This window comes from Eptatretus burgeri, chromosome 14 (assembly GCF_056783735.1).
Source record: "Eptatretus burgeri isolate ZD-2024b chromosome 14, Ebu_testis_v1, whole genome shotgun sequence".
In the NCBI taxonomy this organism is placed as follows: domain Eukaryota; kingdom Metazoa; phylum Chordata; class Myxini; order Myxiniformes; family Myxinidae; genus Eptatretus; species Eptatretus burgeri.
This window is the reverse complement of record NC_140974.1, coordinates 27,883,098-27,905,196: the sequence shown is the minus strand read 5'-3', so window position 1 is coordinate 27,905,196 and position 22,099 is coordinate 27,883,098. Positions and strand designations below refer to the sequence as shown.

Sequence of the window (22,099 nt, the reverse complement as noted above, 5' to 3'; positions counted from 1 at the left end):
TGTCCTTCCCTTCCATACTGTATCTTTCAAGGAACAGATCTTTAGTGGACTAAATTGTAGTCAGTTGGCAAACTACCTTCACAGTAAACCCTGAACATGCAGAACATGTACACTGACAGACACAGCAATGAATGGGTGGAGTGGGTTTTATTTAAAATGTGTAAGATCAGTCGTCCCAGTGGCACAGAGTAATTTAGCTAAATATTACTGTGCCGTCTCTATCTCTTTATGAGCAAGGTCCTGTTGAAATGAACTGGCCAGGAATCTTTTCTTGGATTCAATATGTTGGAAAAGTGGGAGTGCTCTGGAGCAATCCTTTGGGACATCATTTGGATTTATAGTCACACAGAACATGAATATGGGTCCCTGGGCTCCCTTGGTCATGCACGTTTTCCTTGTCATCCTGAAAGCAGTTGGAGTCGTACTTTGCAGATCTAATCCCAGAAAGACAAATGGTCTCAAACGTTTTGAGGACTATTTTTTAAACTTGGTCCGAAGGCCAAAAGAGCTGCTGTATTCATGGGCATTCAAAATGCAGAGAACGTGCACAGGGAACTCATTTTTTTCACCACTGAAAGGAACCTTGACTTGTTCACTATTATTGGAACTAAGAGGAAGGTCAAAGGTCATTGAGAGAAGAAATTGTTTTATACTTCACTAACTGGTGTCAGGACTTGGCTTGCTTGTCACTTTCTCAAATTTTATCATTCGTATTATTATTATTATTATTATTATTATTATGTTGCAATCAAACACAATTATTATTTACTAACTGAAGTATCCAGCTTTTCCTGGGGAAATTCAATGCAATATGTATTGATATATTTCCTGGATGACAAATTTGCTTGGTCTTGCATCGAAATGCTTCACCTTCAAAGGATACACAACATGCTGCCCTGGAGGCTGCTTGACTGTCACGTTGATCCTCAACCTGCGCCTGTGTCTGCTCTGAAGTCTCAGCTGACCTGGATGCTGCTTGTCTTGCACGTTGATCCTCAACCTGAGCCTGTGTCTGCTCTGTTGTCTCAGCTGACCTGGATGCTGCTTGTCTTGCACGTTGATCTTCAACCTGAGCCTGTGTCTGCTCTGTTGTCTCAGCTGACCTGGATGCTGCTTGTCTTGCACATTGATCTTCAACCTGAGCCTGTGTCTGCTCTGTTGTCTCAGCTAACCTGGAGGCTGCTTGTATTGCATGTTGATCCTCAACCTGAGCCTCTCTTCTCTGTAGTCTCAGCTGTGCTGGAGGCTGCTTATCTTGTGCATTGATCCTCAACCCAGGACTGTGTCTGCTCTTTTGTCTCAGCTGATTTGTATGCTGCTTGTCTTTCATGTTGATCCTCGACCCAAGGTCATGCCAGAATAGTCAGGTCAGGCCAGATTAGTCACGTCAGGCCAGATTAGATCTGACTTGCTACAGTTACTATATAACCTGTACTAACCTGTTTCATGGTCAGGTTGTCGGTGACTAAACCATCTGCCACACCAAGTTTCTTGGTGAGGAGGTTGTGTAATATGGACACCCAGCAGGATTAAAAACAAAACCTTTCAAAGGGTGAAGGAGCTCCTTGTGAGCCAACGGCCATCCATATCTTGTGCCCAACTGTGTCTGCGGACGTCCTCCTGCAGTTCGGTTAATTTTTATTATGAGTTTGGAGGCAGTATTTGCACTCCGGCCACCACAAAACCCTTCATTCCACAAAACATACGAAGAGCACAAAAAAACTCTGAAAACCCACTCTGTGGGAGTACCTCCTGTGCAGCTGCTCTTCACAAGGAAGCTCACTGGATGACAGGATTGGGGCAAAGCCTTTGGGACCCCCAATCTTTGATGATAGGAGGAAAACCACGGGGTAACCTTACCGGGTCAGATTGGGGTCGTGTGTGTCGGGGAAGTGCTGAGGTGTCATTCCCCAGACGGCGGCTTCCTTGGGGGTAACTTGAGGTGGTCCCTTTGGGTGGGTGCCTGGAATGTCCTATCCCTAAAAGAGGCTGATCACCTGTCTCTGTTATCATCTGAGCTCTAGCATTTGGACATCGGTATTGCAGCTCTCTCTAAGGTTCGGAGACTGGATTGCGGTGAGATAATGGCGGGTGGATACACCTACTATCTTGTGCCCAACTGTGTCTGGTTGCTCTGATGGTAAACATGCCCAGAAGGGCATGTTTCCCTGATGTTGCTGGTGGATGTCTTGGAACTAACCAAATGGCGAAGAAGAATTTTGTTTCTCAAGGGAGACTGGACACCATTGACCAGAGTCACAGGACCAGTCTGAATGGCAGAGCTGAGCTGTTCAGGGAGCTGAGGTGTAAATCTGTACGTGCACTGAGGGTGGACAAGGAGGCCTGTGTGCGAGGAATCTGTGATGGGGTAGAGCATCACCTGTGGTCAAGTGATTCTTGTACTGCTTACAGGGGAATTTGCGCATTGCGCTCATCCAAGCCCATCCCTCGGTGTACTGCAGTTAGAACAGAGGATGGTGGGCTCTTGACAGAGGAGTCTGAAGTGAAGACCCGCTGGGCCAGTTACTTTGAGCGGCTGTACCAAGCTGATCCACCAGCTGTCGAGTTGGATGTCAGGGGGTGTTACTCTCCCCATTGCTAACCCTCCAATCAACTATGGACCACCTTCATTTGTGGAAACATAGACTGCGGTGATCTCCACCACTGAAGGTGGAAGGAGGTTCTATTTTCACCCCTCTCTGTTTGTTTGTCTGTTTGTGTGCAGGATATCTCAAAAAGTTCGGGAGAGATTCGGATCAAATTTGGTGGGCATGTTGGGTGTTTGAAAAGGATGAACTGATTAGATTTTCGTGAAGATCCGGATCCAGATCCGGCGACTCAAATTCTTTAAAGTGATTCTTCACCTTTGAGAAATAGGGCCAAAAACGATATATAACATGATATCTCAAAAAGTTGTCGATGGATTCGGACGAAACTTGGTGGACAGGTTGGGTGTGTGACAAAGACGAATTTGTTCGATTTTGGTGAAGACTCGAATCTGGATCCAGATACGAGAATTATTACATTTTTAAGCGATTCTTCACCATTAAGGGATAGAGCCAAAAACGATATGTAGCATGATATTTCAAAAATGTATTGAGCCCAATATGTTCTCATGGATCAGGCATTGCATGGCGGAGGTATGCGCTCTACCAAGTGCCCTTCTCGATGCATACTGTTTGAATATCAGTTGTACCCTGACTACACATACGTTTATTAATTATGTACTAATGGAAAGTACTTTTTTATAACCTTTCAACCCTTTAGACTTCCAAGACTTCTTAGAGCTTTGAAGACCCTTTGATACCTTCAGATGCCATTGGACATTTGCATCCTTTAGACCCATTCACCCCCTCAATACCTTTAGACAACTTAAGACCCTATAGACCTATAAGAACTCCAGAGAACCTTAAGACCCGTGAAGCCCCCTAAGATCATTAAGACCTCCAATACCCTTGATACCCTTCAGAGCCCCAAGACTCCTGAAGACCCCCAAGACCCCGAATAGCCTTAAGACCCCCCAAGACCTATAATACCCTTTAAGACCATCTAAGACTGTTAAGGCACTTAAGACTGCCAAGATCCTCAAGACCTTTGAGACCCCCGAGACACATTAAGACTCATGAAACCCACAAGACTCTTAAGACCCATAGGATACTGTAAGATCCTTAAGAACCTCAACAACCCCTAATATGCTAAAGACCATCAAATAACTTTTTAGGCACACACCACACAAACATCTACAGTTTTCTTTACAAAACACAGACTATATATTTTTCATAAAATACTGTGCAAACTCGACCCACCTAGAGAGTGGGCACTCTGCTGATGTAGCTATAGGAACAGAAGATGAACCCATTAAGAAGATAATAAGTTTTGAGTTCAATGGAAGAAGGCCAAACGGCAGGCCAAATATAATATGGCAGGAATGTGTCATGAACGACATGAAATGATTTGGTGTGAAGGAAGAAAGAATATGCAAACGAAAGAATCCAATGGAGATCTGCCATCAATCCACCAACCCTCAAACATGGAGGCTCGAGGAAAAGGTCGTTTAACGAATATGATGATGATGTTGATTGTAATGAGGATGATGACGAAGATGAAGATGATGATGGTGATGATTCATATTTGCTTTGGACAGAACACTGCGCATCCAAATGCAAAGTGACAAAGTCACGTTGGACATTGTTCGCAGTTTCACTGGATTTCTTAAGGGAATTGAAATAATGATTCGATCTGCACTCATGGGAAAGAAAAACGTTACTTTCTGGGTTTAACCAGATAAGAAAACAATTACTCGTCACATCATTTTCATATTATAAAATCTCGCTGCAAGATTCCAACCAGGACTGTGCAGGTGCTTTTTGATGAACTTTCTAACGATCGAGGATTCATGCTGTTTATACTTTCATCACAACCTGTTACCAACGTCCATTAAAACTGATTCAGCGAGTCGCTTGCCTCGTGTATGTTCACTATTGTGAGCTCTTTGTGTAAACGGTGACTCTCATTAACCCCTTTTGTAGCACAACACCTCGGTGCAATGTTCTGCAAGCCACAGCACTGAACCAGGAAGCACGTGAGGCCTGGTCAGGCCTGTCTGTGAGCCAGGATGTTGTGAGGCAAAAATGGCCTTGCTTATCCTCTCAATTTCCTGCCTTGAGAGGAAACTGGGGAATAGGCAAACTTTCTGTATTTTGTAAACACACTAAGCTTTCTTTTTTTATATTTTAATGAGTCTCATGCAATTACCAAAGCTCATTAATGCTGGAGGTTTTGGCTTTTATCGAAAGCTTGTTGCTTATTACACTAATCTCTCCCCTCCACTCCCAGACTTCCCCACCCCTTTTTCCACTCAACCTACCCTCCCCTCTTTCTCACCTCTCTTGATACCACCACAGCCAGCAAGTTTCGTTGGACAGAGCCAGGACCTGGACGTCAGCCCAGCACTATGCTGCAGTCCTTATGTAAGCAAACAATATGGCATTAATTATTCCTTTGCATATTTATAAATAAATTAATGTGCCCTTTGTAAATTTTGTGATACTGTTGTTATTTTTATTTTACTCTACTTATGATTCTCTATTAACTTGTTTTTCTCAATTCCTGTTTTTGCTTCTCAATGTCTGAGGATTCTTTCAGATGGCAAAAATCAATTCACATACAGCATCGGACGATGATACCGAACAATGATACTTGGGGATCTTTAATGCAATTCTGTCTCGTGATCTCCCTCTTGAGGTTGGTATCCCAAAAGGCAGCACTTTCAGAGCAACCTCATTCATGGTCATCATTGGCCTTGGATAATCCTCAGTCCCAATTTGCTGGGACTTCACCATATGCAGAACAGTACACCAAAGTTACAGTATCCATCTCTGCAGACTGTGAAAAAAACGTCGTTGATGAGTTGCCTTCAATATGTCTTTCAATGAAGGAAAATCCTATGCTCTCACTCTGTTGTTCCGCAAGGTTCGGCTTTTGAGCCCCTACTTTATTTGTCTGGCCCTCAGAAGAGGTGCATAGTAATCTCTGCAGAGCTAAGTCCATTCTCAAGTGCTCATTGTAGTGCAAGGCCTTCATCTGAAGTATCATGGAGTATGCTTACACACTTTGGACTGGTGCAGCCGCTTCCCATCCTGCTCCCTGAGAAGGCAATCAGGTCCAAGTCTGTTTGTGTTATTGACATCTCTCAGCAGGAGGATGATTTCCATAGTCTGCTTCTCATCTCCCAAAGACAGGTTTGTGCACTCTCAATTTTCCATCGACCTACTTCTAGCATTGCTTCGACCACCTTTTCATCCCTCCGTCCTTCCTCAGACTTCCCAGGTTACACCGCTTGTCCTTCCAGTATCCCACACCTGGTTTACCTCCCCAATTCCAATCTGAATGCTTACTTCCATAACATCATACTTATATTATTTGTCTCCCTGTTCCCCTTTGATCATCTCTCTGTTTGTGAACGTGCTGTCATCTGTTTAACAATATATTTCTGGATATAAATAAATAAATTAATCATAACAATTGTTCTTGTGATTTTTCAATGTTCGACTTCTCATAAGGCAACAAGACAACTGATCTTTTGGCACCAATGCATTAATAAGCGGTTCTGGTGTTCTGTACTACAGTTTGCAGCGAGGTTGGCGCGCATACCTGCGCCAACGAGCAATCGTGTCCCTGAGCCCAGAGGCCTCACATTCACCCTCGAGCCCGGATGGAGAATCATTCAGCTCCTCTGTGAGCATGTGCACAGTTTCTGAAGACAGCACGACTCCCGTAAGTGTCGTTCTTTTTACCATCCGCTATGCCAGTCCTGATCACTTTCATACATGTCACTTTACTTTATGTCTCTTTCTGTTGTTTGTTCTTTTCTTTTTTGTACACATTTACTCAATACCATTTTTGGTCCTAAACATAAAATATTCATGATGCTGCAAATTATTTGAAATTTATGGTTCAGGGATTATTTTCACGTGTTGGTCGAATTTGCAGCTGCCACTTCCACCTCATTAAAGTGAAGATTCCCAAACCGGATTCATCATGTTTTTCTGTTATATCTTTACCTCCGCCACTGAAGATGAAGGAGGTTATGTTTTCACCACTTCCTGTCTGTTTGTCTGTTTGTCTGTTTGTCTGTGTGCTGGATATCTCAAAAAGTTGGGCACAGATCCGGATTAAATTTTGTGGACGGGTTCGGTGTGTGAGTAGGACGAACTGATTAGATTTTGGTGATGATCCGGATCCGGATCTAGATCCGACGACTCAAATTTTTTTACGTGATTCGTCACCATTGAGAGATAGGGCCAAAAGCAATATATAGCACGATATCTCAAAAAGTTGTGAATGGATTCAAATGAAACTTGGTGGACATGTTGGGTGTGTGGCAAGGACGAATTGATTTCATCTTGGTGAAGATTCGAATCTGATAATGGATACGATAATTATTTAATTTTTAAAGTGATTCTTCACCATTGAGAGATAGGACCAAAAACGATATAGTTCTGTATAGCAATCGACATGATATTTCAAAAATGTTTTGGGCCTAATATGTTCTCAGGGATCAGGCATTATGTGGTGGAGGTATGCACTCTCCTGAGTGCCCTTCTAGTCATTCCTGTGTTTCTTTTTGTGTTTTCGTCCAATTTTCCATGTTAAATTGTACCTTGTTGTGCTGTAGTTGTCGAATTTGATTTTGCGTTGATCAAGGTCAACTCTAGCCACTCTTCAGATAGCCGCTGTGAAAAGTCTGTGTTCCTTTTGTTGTCGTGGTCCATGTTTTACTTCGTTCTTCCCAAATATTGAACTTTCCACCACCTTAACATTATCCTATTATCCCTCCTTGTTTCAAAACGATGAAAAAAAAATCACTTTTTCACTCCCAATCTCATTCTACTTTCATATCCTTCTGCCTGTACTTCCTGTTCTCCATTCTTTTTTCTCACTTTTCTCAATATCTTCATTGAATATAAATGCTTCTTCCTTTAAAAGCAATTATACATTTAAAAATGCTTCACATTCCATATTTCTCCATCAAGAGTACCCCATGTGTTCTTCATCTTCACTACAATCGATTCCTCTTCTTTTTCTTCATCTTCTTCTTCACAAAGATTATTTTCCAAAACTGTCTGACAGCTAAGTGCTTGGTCAACCAACTGTCCTCCTGCACCTAAAGCATCACCTTTCTCTATTGCCTTCAACAGAAATTCTTACCTCCCATTACATGACATATATTTCAGTTTGTCCAATTTCGGAATTTGGAATCAGCGTTCCTCCGTTTCATGACCCCCTTTCTGCATCCCTCCTCACCCCGCCCTCTCAATGCTTCCCCTCACCCCACCCACACAAACAGTCCACCTCACCCTGCTCCCACAAAGCCCCCCTCCCCATATCCTGCACCCTGTCAATGCCTCCTCCCCTTTCCCTAACTATGTGGACCTCAAACATCCAAGGTCCCCGCTCCATCTCGACAGATCTCTCAATCCAGGCCACTACTGATGAACCAGACATCATCTGTTTTACAAAATCCTTCCTCCCACAGGACATCGCTGACTCCTTAGTATCTCTCCCCGGCTATTGCCCCTCCAATTTGATAAGCTTGAATCCCTCCCTGGCTTTACATTAAGAACTCATTTTCTCACTACCCTTGAACTGATCTTGCACCTCCCAACCCCCAGGAATACCTCTGGATGTAACTTCCCTGTGCTCCCACCTCTTCTTTGTCTGTGTGTTGTACTGTCCTCCTTCCAGTGACTTCATATACATTTCTCTCTCAGACAACATGGACCAACTTTTGAACACTTATCCCAACTATCTCTTCCTCATATGTGGTGATTTCAATTATCACCATGCAAATTGGTTGGGCATTGGTACCTCTTTCGCCAGCCATTGCACTTTAGCAAAGGACTTCTGTGACTCAATGGGACTGACTCCATCTGTGAACTCTCCAACCCGGATTTCTCCCAATGGCAAACCCCTCATCCTTGAGACAGGCAAGCTGCAGCCTCTTCCCTCTCCTCAGATCTTGACAAAATCACAAGCTGGTCAAACACTTGGAATATGTCTTTAAATCCAGACAAATCTCACACTCTCATTCTTTCTCTCCAAAAGGACTGTCTGGCAAAGACTCCCATCTACTTTCTTAACAATCCTCTTGAGGAAGTTCAGTTATTCAAAATCTCGGGTTCATGATGAGCCATGACCAGGGCCGGATTTACCATGTGGGGGGCCGTGGGCACAATAATTGTGGGGGGCCCCCAAATTTGGAGATTAATCAACAACTTAAATTATAACTGCTTTTTCGTCAACAACTGAACTTGTATCTATAGATTTGGCAGATCCTGATCAGGAATGATTTGGCATATATGTTCACAAATTACAATTAAATCTGACAAGATGGACCGATTGTTATTGATATGGCTGGTGACTTATCTATGAGCTCATTCTAAAATCAAATCACAAAAATGCTGTTGCTGCAAGAGTAAGAGATAGAGATGGACCAATAAAAGAAAATAACAAACGACGCGCTGTCATTAATCATACTACGAACTTCGACTAAAAATCTTCTAACTTCTAAAAACCCTCTGGACAAGAGAAATCCGAAATGGTGATTAATAGCAGACTTCCAGCGCCTGCAAATATACGGCAGTGTCATCAACATCAATGAACATACATCTTGACTCAATGACTCAATTGACTCAATGACTCAACTCAATGACTCAATGACTCAATTGCCTTACTCAATGGACAAGCTTCCTGCGCGACTTCGCGGCAGCGAACTCAGATATGATACTGTCAACCTGCATGGAATTGAGCACATCGGATTCGGTTGAAATGATGGTCAGATTGACCAGTCTCTGCTGCCCCATCTTGGAGCGAAGATGGTTCTTGATAAGCTTGAGTTTCGAAATGGAGCACTCCCCAGAGCAGTTCGACACCATCAGTGAGAGGTAAATCTGAAGCAGCACTTCCACGTTTGGGAAAGTATCGGTGAGTTTTCGCTCGATGAGAAAACTGTACATCTCGAGTTCAGTACGGCCCGAGTCTGGCTCTGACTCCTTCATCATGGCTTGGAACTGAATCATTTCTTCCGTGAGGTCAGGTGATATATCTTCCCGATACAGCTCGACGAGCTTTGCGCATGACTCTCGAATCTGCTCCACTTCGAGTTGAACAAGAGCACACCGGAATCCAAATCTGTCGCTCATCTCGCTGTAAGTGTTTGTACCCTTTTCCAACTGCGACAGCAGTACGTCGATCACTGCAACGTATCCACTGATGCGAAAGTACTCCTTGGTGTCTAGTTCTACTTTTGGAGTGTGTCCGTAGTCCAAGGGAGCGAGGCGGACATTACGCTTTTGTCTACGCGATCCGCGAGTGAATTCCTCCGTACCTGAGCGCTCCACTCCGTCAACAACAAATGTATCAAACTGATCGCGTAATTACTGCACGAAGCTCGCCAGTGACTTGAGGAGCTGCACGGCTGTGTTGAGATCGGTAGCTTGTGACTGAAGGGTTTTACTCGTACGATCAAATCTACCAAGGACAGTAGACCAGAAACCAGCATAGAATCCTTTCTCGAGCGTGCACATCGTTTGGTGAAGTGTCTCGGCGGTGTTTCTCGTTTCACTATTCAGTTGTTCATCGTTTGCGATTTCATCGAGGACATCCATGATTTTGCTGTAACCGTCTACAAGAGCTCGGGTTGCATCAGAATGAGCCGACTACCGAGTGTCGCCGAGGCGCTTTGGTACTTGCAGACCTTTGGCTTTCAGGGCGTCAAATAATCTGGCGTAGCGCGACGTGGAAGCTGTAAAAAATACATATACTTGTTCCACGAATTCAAAGAATGCTGCTGCAGGTCTACAACATCCCACGGCCGACTGACTGACTAAGTTCAGTGAGTGCGTCATGCATGGCACAAATATTGCGAGAGGGTTCTCCTGTTTGATCATTCCCTGCATCCCATTGTATCAGCCACTCATATTAGATGCATTATCGTAAGATTGTCCTCGGCAGTTAGCGATGTCCAATCCAGTGGCTTTCAAAAAATCCAGTAATGCCGTCGCTTGCTGGAGTCCAGTGTGTCCTGTGTTGCTCAGAAAGTCATGAAACGCTCCACTGGAGCCTCGTTCTCGATGTATCATAGAATAACTGTGAGCTGGTCGATGTGGCTTATGTCACGAGTAGAATCGGCTGACACAGAGAAGTATTTTGCCTCTTTCACACGAGCGACGATGTTATCCAGAACAGATTTTCCGATGATGGAGACTAACTCTTCACATGTCGTAGATGATAAGTCGTTGGTGTGGCCACTACCTTGGTTGGCATATTTCTGAATGTGCTGCACCAAAAATGGATTGTATTCCGCAACTAATTCCATTAAACCAAGGAGGTTACCATTCGTCCGTGACCCACCAATTTCATCCGATCCATGGAATGCCAGACCACGCTCAACGAGAAACGATATCACGCTCACACTTCGTTTCAGCACCTCCCTCCAAGAGGACGCAATCACCTGTTTGACGAGTTCAGTGTCCACACGACCTGCGGATGTTGCTCTGTCTGACAAGCAGATGATATTCGCACAATGTACATGCGAACGCTCATGCACCTCGATAGAATGACTGGCATGCTTCCAGTCATTGAATCCTTCCCCACCCAGGGCAGTAGCGCCTCCAAAGAGCTTGCAAGTGATGCAGTACAGTTTTCCGGTTGATGTGAAGAAGCAAAGCCAGGATCTTTTCACGGACTCTCCATTTTGTAGTCTACGGTAAAAAAGATTCTTGGAGCAGCAGCGTTTCCCACCTTCAACGAACTGTATGGATGAATCGAAGGGACCAGTCGAATTCTGCAGGGGCTCCAAATCTTGTAATGCCCATTAGTCGGTCATTTCTGACGACGGTCGCTCAGGAAGCCAACATCCAATGCAATTGGCAAAGCCAGGTCCACGATCAGTCAGTATATCTCGCGTTTCTTCATCTGATGCTTGTTCTTCATCGGTGGAACCTTCATCGGTGGAATCGGCGTTGCCAAATCCGCTTGTTCTGTATTTGTTGGTGTTCCAGCCTCTGTCATGGACAAATCGCCTGTTTGTGCAGGAGTGAAAAACTCTGAGATTTTCTGGGTCTTGTCGACGACGGCCTTGTGTCTTTCATCTTTTTCCTTGGAACGTTTCCGCTTTTGAGAACCACTGTCATATTTCCGTGGAGCCCTGGATTTGTGCTCGTCGTCACCAAAGCCGCTCATTGTGGTTTCTGCAGCTGGTAGGTACCGAGTAACCGAGATATCGTCAGAGTGCACGTGGGACGTACCAGAATCACAAACAACAAGTATGTTTCATACACCTGGAACATAGAAAGTCACACCGTGTTACTGTGCTGTGCGCGCCAGTAAGCAGGGTACTGACAGCGTTCCCTGCCAGCCGCAGTTTCAGTGTGTACAATACGACCCCTGCCGACCGTGTGCTGTGCTGGCTTGGCCTAGTTTTACCACATTGACTTTCACCTTTTCACCCCTCCTCTGGCTGGACCTTTGTATTCTGTCAGTGCTTGCTGGGCTCTGGCGGGCAGTGCCCTAGTTAGTTGGCCACGCTCAACCATCCGAAGCATTCATGATCGATCCAAAAAAAGATCCGAATGCGGGCCCCCAATGCCCGAGGCTTGCCCCGGGAATGTTTGACCACGTTGGATTCGTTTTGTGGACTGTGGAAGAAACGGCTTGAAAAAGCCAAAGCTTGAAAAGGACCCTCACAATGACAGACAATTTTGAAAAGATATCCTTACAATGAGTTTACAATCTTCATTCACCGACAATAACTTTAGAAGCACATTTTCAAGGGATTTTCAAAATGTCATCGAAATTGTGGGAGGCCCCTAAATGTGGGGGGTCCCTGGGCCATGACCCCACCGGGCCACCCTTAAATCCGGTAGTGGCCATGACCTTTCTTGCTTGGGCAAACCACATTTCAAAGTTGTCATCCAAATCCAGTTGTTCACTGGGTGTCCTTCATCGTACAAAGTCCTTCCTTGGCCCACCTGAGCTCTTATCCAGCTGCAAGGCGTTCATCCACAGCTTGATGGAGTGTTGCTCTCCCCTCTGGGGTGGCACCCCTGTCTCACACCTTGCGCAGCTTGACGCCATGGAAACCAAGGCCTTCTAGATTATTGGAATCTCCCATGATCAAGCTGAGTATGTGGTCCTATCACTTCCTAATCACAGACTCTGTCTTCTACCGCATCCTTTCTTGTCTTGCATCCTCTGCTCTCCCTGTGCTTTCCTACCCCTCTAATTAACCCCTATCCCCCCAGGTTTCTGCAGAGCATATGCAGTGCATCATCAACTCCTTCTGGTGAAACTCCTAAAATCCAGAACCACCACTCACCTCCATCATTTGTTCCTCTTCTTTCCCACCTGTCAAACCAACATACACATTCTCTTCCATCTCATTCCTCCCTCCAGGTCATCAAGACAGCTGTTCACCATCATCGCAAATCATCCCCCATTCAAAATCGTGATCTTTTCTACCCCCCGTTACCCCCCACACCCCTTCCTCCACCAACAAGCATAATTCCTTCCAAATTTCCAGTTTTTCCTTGCTGAGACTTTGCTTCTGTATCCTTCTTGCCCACCCCATGCATCCTTTCCTACCCCTCATTCATCCTTGTATCATTTATTTGTACAAGTCTCCCTATATTTTGTCCTTCAACTCCGCTGTTGGTGTTTCCCCCTTCTCTTTCTGCTGCTCCTTTTGTTCTGTTGCACACTGATCCGTTCAGTGTTCTCGCTCTTCCACGAGCCTGGACTCCACACACACAAAAAAAAATATTTACAGTATACTCAAGAAATTCAAATTTATGTTTCAGATTTTGGTCGACAACTGAAACCAAGACCTTGTTTAAATTAGATACTGAATTGTTTCAATTGGGGTCTACAGTGAACCCCATAGGACTTAAATTATTTCAGTTTGTGCTGATATTATTGTTATATGCATATCCTGATTTGATTGATCACAGCAGATGTTGAAATTGCAATTTTATTAATGTTGCAAACTCAACTATCTGCGTCCTTGATGAACTGTTGCTTGAGATTCAGCCCCTCGAACGTCCTTGTTTATATCTGGTCATTTCCCCACTCATTGCCTCATTGTCAGTCGGTTACCCTTCTATCGTCCTTCAACTTCTCTCCGCAAGCCGAGATTGTGTGTACAAGAAACAGTACAAACAGCTGATTGTAATTGCAGGGCAGCTTGTTAAATATGCACTGTGTCCCTCATCAGTTTTTCACTTCGATGGAGCTTGGGTGGAGAGGTTAAACGAAGCGCTAATGAAAAACGTGTCCTTATTAAACAAAACTTGACTCGGGTGGGATCGTTTCCTCAATGAAAACCTCACTCGTAAGACTGTCATAGCCTCATTCTGAGCAAATGAAGGTAAATTGGCCATGTTGGTTCTAAACAGGAAATAAGTTACTGAGAAATCAGGAGAGATAATGTTTTAGCTCTCAGTAATTTGGTTCAAAGGTTTAAGTTGTTAATCTCAGATGGAAGTCCTGAGGATGTGTATGGGTTTCATCTGGAGAAACCCCCAAATTGACATGTTTGTTTAAATGTTGACTGTACTTTTAACTCCATGTTCCGTGTTAACTCCATGTTCCGTGTTAACTCCATGTTCCATGTTAACTCCATGTTCCACACTCACTCCATGTTCCATGTTAACTCCATGTTTCGTGTCAACTCCGTGTTCTGCGCTGACCCGATGTTCTTTGCAAATCCCATGTTCTCTCCTAACTCCATGTTCCATGTTAACTCCATGTTCCATGTTAACTCCACGTTGCATGTTAACTCCACATTCCATGTTAACTCCATGTTCCATGTTCACTCCACGTTCCATGTTAACTCCATGTTCCATATTAACTCCACATTCCATGTTAACTCCATGTTCCATAGTCACTCCATGTTCCATGTTAACTCCATGTTCCATATTAACTCCACATTCCATGTTAACTCCATGTTCCATAGTCACTCCATGTTCCATGTTAACTCCACGTTGCATGTTAACTCCATGTTCCATAGTCACTCCATGTTCCATGTTAACTCCATGTTTCATTCTAACTCCATGTTCTCTCCTAACCCCATGTTCCATGTTAACTCCACATTCCATGTTAACTCCATGTTCCATGTTAACTGCTCGTTCTATGTTAACTCCATGTTCCATGTTTACTCCACGTTCCATGTTAACTCCACGTTCCATGTTCACTCCACGTTCCATGTTCACTCCACGTTCCATGTTAACTCCACGTTCCGTGTTAACTACACGTTCCGTGTTAACTCCACGTTTCGTGTTAACTCCATGTTTCGTGTTGACTCCGTGTTCGGTGCTGACCCGATGTTCTTTGCCAACCCCATGTTCCATTCTCACTCCATGTTCTCCTAACTCCATGTTCTCTCATTAACCCCATGTTCCATGTTAACCCCATGTTCTGAGCTGACTCAATTTGCTCTGCTAACCCCATGCTCTATCCCAACCCCATGTTCTATCCTAACCCTATGTTCTATGCTCACTCCATGGAGTTAGCATAGTACATGGAGTTAGGATAGAACATGGGGTTAGCAGAGAAAATTATATTGACTCAATGTTCTCTGCTAACCCCATGTTCTGTGCAAAGTCCATGTTCCATGTTGACTCCATGTTCTCTGCTGACCCCATATAATGTGCTAAGTCCATGTTCTGTGTTGACTCCATGTTATCTGCTAACTCCATCTTCTTTGCTAACTCCATGTTCCATGTTGACTGCATGCTCTGTGTAAACTCCATGTCTATGCTCATTCCATCTTCTGTGTTGATTCCATGTTATCTGCTAACTCCATCTTCTTTGCTAACTCCATATTACATGTTGACTGCATGCTCTGTGTAAACTCCATGTCTATGCTCATTCCATCTTCTGTGTTGATTCCATGTTCCATGTCAAATCCATGTTCTGCATGGATTCCATGTTCCATGTTGATTCAATTTTCCACATTAATTTCTCGTTCTGGCTCAAACAAGACAATGTGGTGTTTTCTTATTTGAGGCATGATATAAAACATCACATTTTGCACTTGAGCCATTTAGGAGTAAATATGGTTCTACAGACTTCTTCAGTACTCTCCCTTTAATGATTATAGTGTCCTATATGTTAGAGGTCAGAGGTTAACCTGACCAAGGCTGAGTCGTAGCAAGACTTTAAAAATGGTACGTGCTGCTTCTTTGCTTGATGCTCAGCCTTTAAAATGGATACATCATGGACAATCAACCGCAGGTAACCATGACACAGCCTTGATGGGCCTAATGGCCTCCCCCTGTGTTGATTTTCATTGTAATGGAACTCAGATTTAATTTCATTTCATATTTCATGTCTTTTGAATCTCTATGGCCATACCCATCTATATTATGAGCCGTTTGCCTGTGTGTGTGTGTGTGTGTGTGTGTGTGTGTGTGTGTGTGTGTGTGTGTGTGTGTGTGTGTGTGTGTGTGTGTGTGTGTGTGTGTGTGTGTGTGTGTGTGTGTGTGTGTGTGTGTGTGTGTGTGTGTGTGTGTGTGTGTGTGTGTGTGTGTGTGTGTGTGTGTGTGTGTGGCTGGAAAAATTTCCAGCCGGATCCTATGAAAACTGTCGGAGAAGATAGACTTTGAATGAACCCTGGTCGAAAACAATAAAAAAACGAAGTTCGTTATATCTCGGAGACTATGAGTCAGATATGCATGAGACTGGTATGGTAGGTTCATGGTATGTCCTAGTTATGTGTGAGAAAGAACCGTTGCTATGGACCCCTCCGTTGCCTAGCAACGGCCGAAAAACCTCTAAATGTGGGGGTATTTTAACGCAAAAACAATCTGCAGCATTAACCCTTGAAGCTAGAATCATGAATTTTATTGTGCTTAATCTTCAGGTCAGTCCCCATCGAACGGGCCCATGGCGTCAGGTTCTATTGGGTAGTCGACTACCCATGTCCGCCTACCGGCTTGTCTGTCTGTCTGTGTGTCACCACTCCATGTTCCGTGTTAACTCCATGTTCCATACTCACTCCAGGTTCCACGGGTTATAAAGACCTCTTCAGGACTCTCCCTTTAATGATTAATATCTAACCACGGATCTACCACCATGGAACATGAAACCAAAATCTAACCACAGAACGTTGGATCGACATGGAACATGGAATGGCTGAATGGATCTTCACCAAACTTTTAGAGGTTTCTAATGCCGGGTACCCCTGCTAGTCATTTAATAAAATCAAAATGAGATTATTTTTTATGATGGACATGAATTATTTGATGTCTTTATTACCTCCACCACCGAAGGTGGACAGAAGCTATGTTTTCACCCCTGTCTCTGTCAGTTGGTCTGTCTGTTTGTGAGCGGGATGTCTCCAAAAGTTATGGATGTATTTAGACAAAACTTGGTGGACAGGTTGGGTTTGTGAGAAGGACAAATTTGATTAGATTTTGGTGAAGTTCTGTATCTGGATCTGGACACTCGAATTTTTGAAGTTAATCGTCACCATTGAGAGATAGGGCCAAAATGATATAGAGCACTATATCTCTCAATGTTATGGACGGATTTGGATGAAACTTGGTAGACATGTTGGTTGTGTGACAAGGACGAACTAATTAAATTCTGCTGAAAATCCGGATCTGAATCAGGATACTATAATTTTTTAATTTTTTTTTTAAGTGATTCATCATTACTGAGATTGAGCTAAAACAATATATAACATGGTATTTCTAAATGTTGTGGATGGATTCGGACAGAACCTGGTGGATGATTTTGGGTAGGTGACAATAACAAGTCAATAAGATTTTGGTTCAGGTCTGGATACAGATCCGGCCTATTGGTGGAATATAAAACTTCAACTGTTCACCCTGCCAGAGGTATGCGCTCTACCGAGTGCCGTTCTCTCTCATAACCAGGTTTTTAACAATTCATTTCAACTCATCCTCTGACCTGTATTCTCGCAAATCTCCTGAAGTGATCTATTTGGTAGAACACGAATAACAGGCTGAACACTATTCACACAGGACAATAAATATAAAAAATGACCGTTTTTACAGCCATTTTTCCCTGCTGTGCAGGGGTTAGGCTTTTTCTTGAGGAAATGTTTTATGGCTGGATGCCCTTCCTGACGCCAACTCTGGTCGCCTCTTACGACACACAGGGATATGCTATACCTATTATAACCGGGGCATACACCGGGACCAGTACACTGGTACTCACTTCGCCGACCTCAGATGGTTGACAGGCTGAGTCAACCCCCTGGTGTTAATTCAGCAGCAAACGGGGCTTGAACTCAGGACCCTGGGATCCCAAGCCACCACCCTAACCACTAAGCCAACACCAGGCTTACTATTCACACCCGGAACAGAAACCCAAAATACATTTGGAATGTTGCATTAGGATGCGACCATGACACAGATTGAAAAACAATAAAGTATTCCATAACCGAACACTAACCCTAACCGGGTTGACCCTAATCAAATCAAATGTATCCTAATCTAACCCTAACCTGCACGTATACCCAAACTACATATGCCCTAACCACATACCCCAATCTAACCCGAACCACACGACCACAACCATGTATTATACCCTAACCCTAACAGATGTGTGTTCCATTTGCTCCCCTTGAACAAGACCCACTCCAAAACAATGGAGTGATTTGTGAGTTTGTCTTGAAAAGGCTTTGAACAACTTTTTACATGAAAATAACAATGTCATGAATGTTTACAAGAAGATACTCTTTCGCGTGACTGCTCTTAACAGGAGATGCTCCACGACAACCCCATGTCAAGCGCCTGTCATAAGAGAAGCAATGATGGAACCCCCAGCTATGCATGGGTCTCGTGGGTCTCGTGCTCCCTCTATTTACCATTCTTATGTTTACAACCAAAATGAAATGACATGTTCACTTTACAACCCAACGTGAGGGCAAGGTCCACTACATTGTGTGAAGGCCTGCTTGATGAATGGCTAGTCCTGAATAATATGTACACGTCTGAGGCTATGACAATTGCTTATAATATGGGAATGGGGAAGGTCTTAAATAGTCTTCGAGAGAACTTTTGTGTTTGATAATGACTGCAAAATAACTGCAAGGTAAAAGTTACTTTAACATGCATTCAATGGACGTTCGTCAACAACAGGAAAATCACCAGGATTATGCAGGGATTTGAACCTGATATCTCAACATCATGAGCTATGTGCTCACAACGGAACACCAATAACTTATGGGGTCGGTTGGTGGAGATGGTTATTTGCTTGGCATTATGCTGTTGATTTGGGGGGAAGGATGGTTGTCTCACAAATGGTTATGTAATTACTGAATGGGGTGGGTCTTTGGTCCACCATTATGGAAGCTTACTTGGGAAGGAGGGTTGCTAAAATTTGCGAATATGCGTGTAATTCAACGGGCCATCCAGCCGGATATTAATCCAATTAAGGGGCATTGTAATAAATGAGTTAGATTGATTTTAGGAGTAGGATTAAAAAAACGTTTGATTTATTGACACCCCGACCCCTCCACTCGCTCTTGCAACCAGTCGTACAATATACAGTTTCATTTATCACCACCCGATGGCGCTCTCAACAATGATTCCACAAGTTCAAGGTATGTGCATCTACTGCCCTCTTGGATTCCCATCTAGCACTACACTACATTATACCATTGTCTTTATTATGTTGAGTAGTCTAATAAACCTCCAGGTTGTCTATCAAGCAATAACGAACATTTTCAGTATGTTATTTTTGACAAGGTCCGCGTCCTTGCAGGAATTCTACCAAATTTTCAAATCAAAACTGCAAGACAAGTTTTCCAAAAAAAACTGTTTTTTTTATTGGGGGTGGGGGGGGAGTGTTGGTCAAGTGGGGGTCAGAGTTTATGCTAAATAAGTTCCCAATCCTCACAAAATATTCATGGAACACACAATGTTTTGACAATCCAGAACAAGTCTTGGTGTGCATTTTAATATCTATCAGGACCTCCCTGTGGCCTAAAAATGGACCCTCGCTGGATCATCTGCTCCCGGGTTTTGGATCCATTGGAGTCGAGATTTTCCACCATTTGATCTTCACAAAGTCCACCTCCCTTGTTCTTACAGGTTGTGTGCTCGTCGTTATCGAGTCCATCATTAATGTTCCAGTGCATTGCACAGACCCTGCCACCAGACTCGGAAAATCTTTGCCTGGACTCATCGTTCCACAAAACCTGTTTCTACATTTCAAAGCTCCAGCATACCCGTTTGTTAAACCAGCACTCCGTGAAAAGTGGTGCTTTGTCCACACTGATGAAAACCTTGTGTTCGGCTGCTCTTCCATGCTATTCCATGTAATTTGAAGTTTGATGAACTGTGCAAGTCGGAGTTTCCCAATGACTCACTGAGTCATTTCATCACATAATACATGGAGTTCCATCCAACAACTCCCTTGAATGCCTGTTCCATCCCATGATCTGTTTCAGGGTTCTGTCCCATCTTTTGGTGATTTTTCAACATTCTCCCAGATCATTGATCCTGCTTTGTGCCTGTATTATTGGACCTTGTGATAGCACTCCCATTGTTGATCTCGGGATGCCTAGTATGTTTGGAATTGTCCTGATGGAGCTGCCCACTCTCTGACGGTTGATTATCATTACTCGTTGGAACTCCATGAACTCTTCCTCTGGGATACTGAGCCAAGAGACAGCTCCCTGACCATTTATACCTTCTCTGTTGAAGATGTTCACGATCATACAAATCAAGCACATGGACGATCAATTCTCAACTGGAAAGGCATGTCTTGTGACGTTGGTCGGGTGGTCATTGTAAACCATGTGAAGTTCACAACTTTCTGAAACAAATCCTTCCCTGAATTAAAATCCAGGTTTTATTTGGTGTCAGCAGAAGGTGCTGAAATACAGAGCATGCTGACTTTTATAACCGGATGTTGAGCTGGCTGTCCTTTCCCCATTCACGTGCGGATGTAATAGATCCTTTGCTATATTTGCATGAGGAGGCTTTTGAGTCAGACATGCCAGACTTCCACCATCATGACATATTCTGGTTTGTCTCACTCAAAATTCGTCGATGTACCGTACAATTGAGTGACCATGTTCTTTCACTTTTCTATCCGCCCTCACCCTTGTGAGTTGTGAACACCATAAAACAGTCAACTTACATGGAATACCAGAGTTGCTTGGGGAGAGTTTCATTTGAATGATCTTTTAAAATCCTGTATATGTTGACTTTTCGAGGAATGTTGGCACTTGTGTTAGCATTGGCCCTTCTCCCTCGAGAACCCGGTGTTCCGCCTTGTTCCTCAAGACCCATCACTGCAAATGTGTGGTCGTACTTTCTGGGTAATGTTTTTCTTGGTTGTAACCTCTGTGTGGGATTTATTCGACTCCACTATGGTCTCAGGTGACAGGATAATACAGGAAATGGAAAATTTCCAGTGCTAGCACACAACGGCCAACACTTGTCAACAACACTGCTTGTTTGCAAGCTTGATGTCAGCCCATTCATGATTCCTGAGTATACAATTATTAACTGTGGATAATTTAATTATATGGGATGTGCATGTTAAATCAGATGGAAGAAAATTGTCAATTAAACCATTAATTATATTGCAACAAACTAAATGTAAGTTAAACCAATGGAATACGACACACACATGCTGGCTCAAACGACAAGTTATTCACATATTGCTGTGGGAGACGTAGTCGTGATGGATCGACAGTCATCTCTGTTGCTAATGACCTCACTCTCTAATGAGCCGTGCATTTCCAGAGGGGATGTGAGTTGTGATTAAGCTCACATGGCTTCAGTCAGGTTTGCTTCATCATCTCGTTGCAGCTTGCGTTGTTATCTGAGAGGGTGTCTGGGTGTTGTTCAAGTGAGAATAAAAACTTATCTGTAATAAAGAAGACTTTTTACTTCTGGCAACATGAATGGGAGGATAAAGGAAATCATAGGATGTAAGCAGCTGTGAGTTTTACCCTGTTGGGGTGTGAGATCATCGAACAAGGTCATTCACACTGGGAGCTTCAGCATCGGTAAGAAAGCAAGAGAAGATTTCGAGTAGCGATGGAGGAGTGCGGATGGGGAATGAGAGATAAAGCAAGTCAGGGTTATTTTTCATGGGTATAATGATCTCATGATGGGTATCATGGGTGTTCGTGTAAGATAGGTAAATGTATTGCCAAATGAGAGGGGGAAATGAGTCAATGTGGCGGTAGGTGGGCTGGAGCGGTGTGAAGTGGATGATGAAAAGGTGAACACAAGGGAGTGAATGAATATAGGAAAGTGAGGAAAATGGAATTTTGAAAGGGCGGCGAGTTGAGCGATGGTTGACTGGAGTGTAACTCCCAAAGGAATAGACAGGAAAAGGTCCATGAACTATACACACCAAAATCGAAGCAGTTGTAAAGGAACTGAGAAAGTGTTGGCCACATCCAGTTTGATTTTCTCGTTTTATTTGTTTCACCTTCAGAGTTACTGTTGCAGATTCAGCATCACTTTCTATTGAGAATGTACAATGTAGGACTTGTGATGAGATGGGAAGGTGGTTGTCCAATAAGCCACTGTGGTTTAAGACC

General features: G+C 43.7%; 1 protein-coding gene across 2 annotated transcripts in view; it reads left to right on the top strand.

The window, feature by feature from the left end:
- Positions 1 to 22,099, top strand: part of SCHIP1 (schwannomin interacting protein 1) — a 196,437-nt gene that overhangs the window by 69,921 nt on the left and 104,417 nt on the right. For both annotated transcript variants that reach the window (XM_085854188.1, XM_085854192.1), the window contains exons 3-4: positions 4,905 to 4,970; positions 6,129 to 6,276. In XM_085854188.1, the coding sequence (XP_085710314.1) occupies positions 4,905 to 4,970; positions 6,129 to 6,276 (214 nt within the window). The remainder of the gene's footprint in view (positions 1 to 4,904; positions 4,971 to 6,128; positions 6,277 to 22,099) is intronic.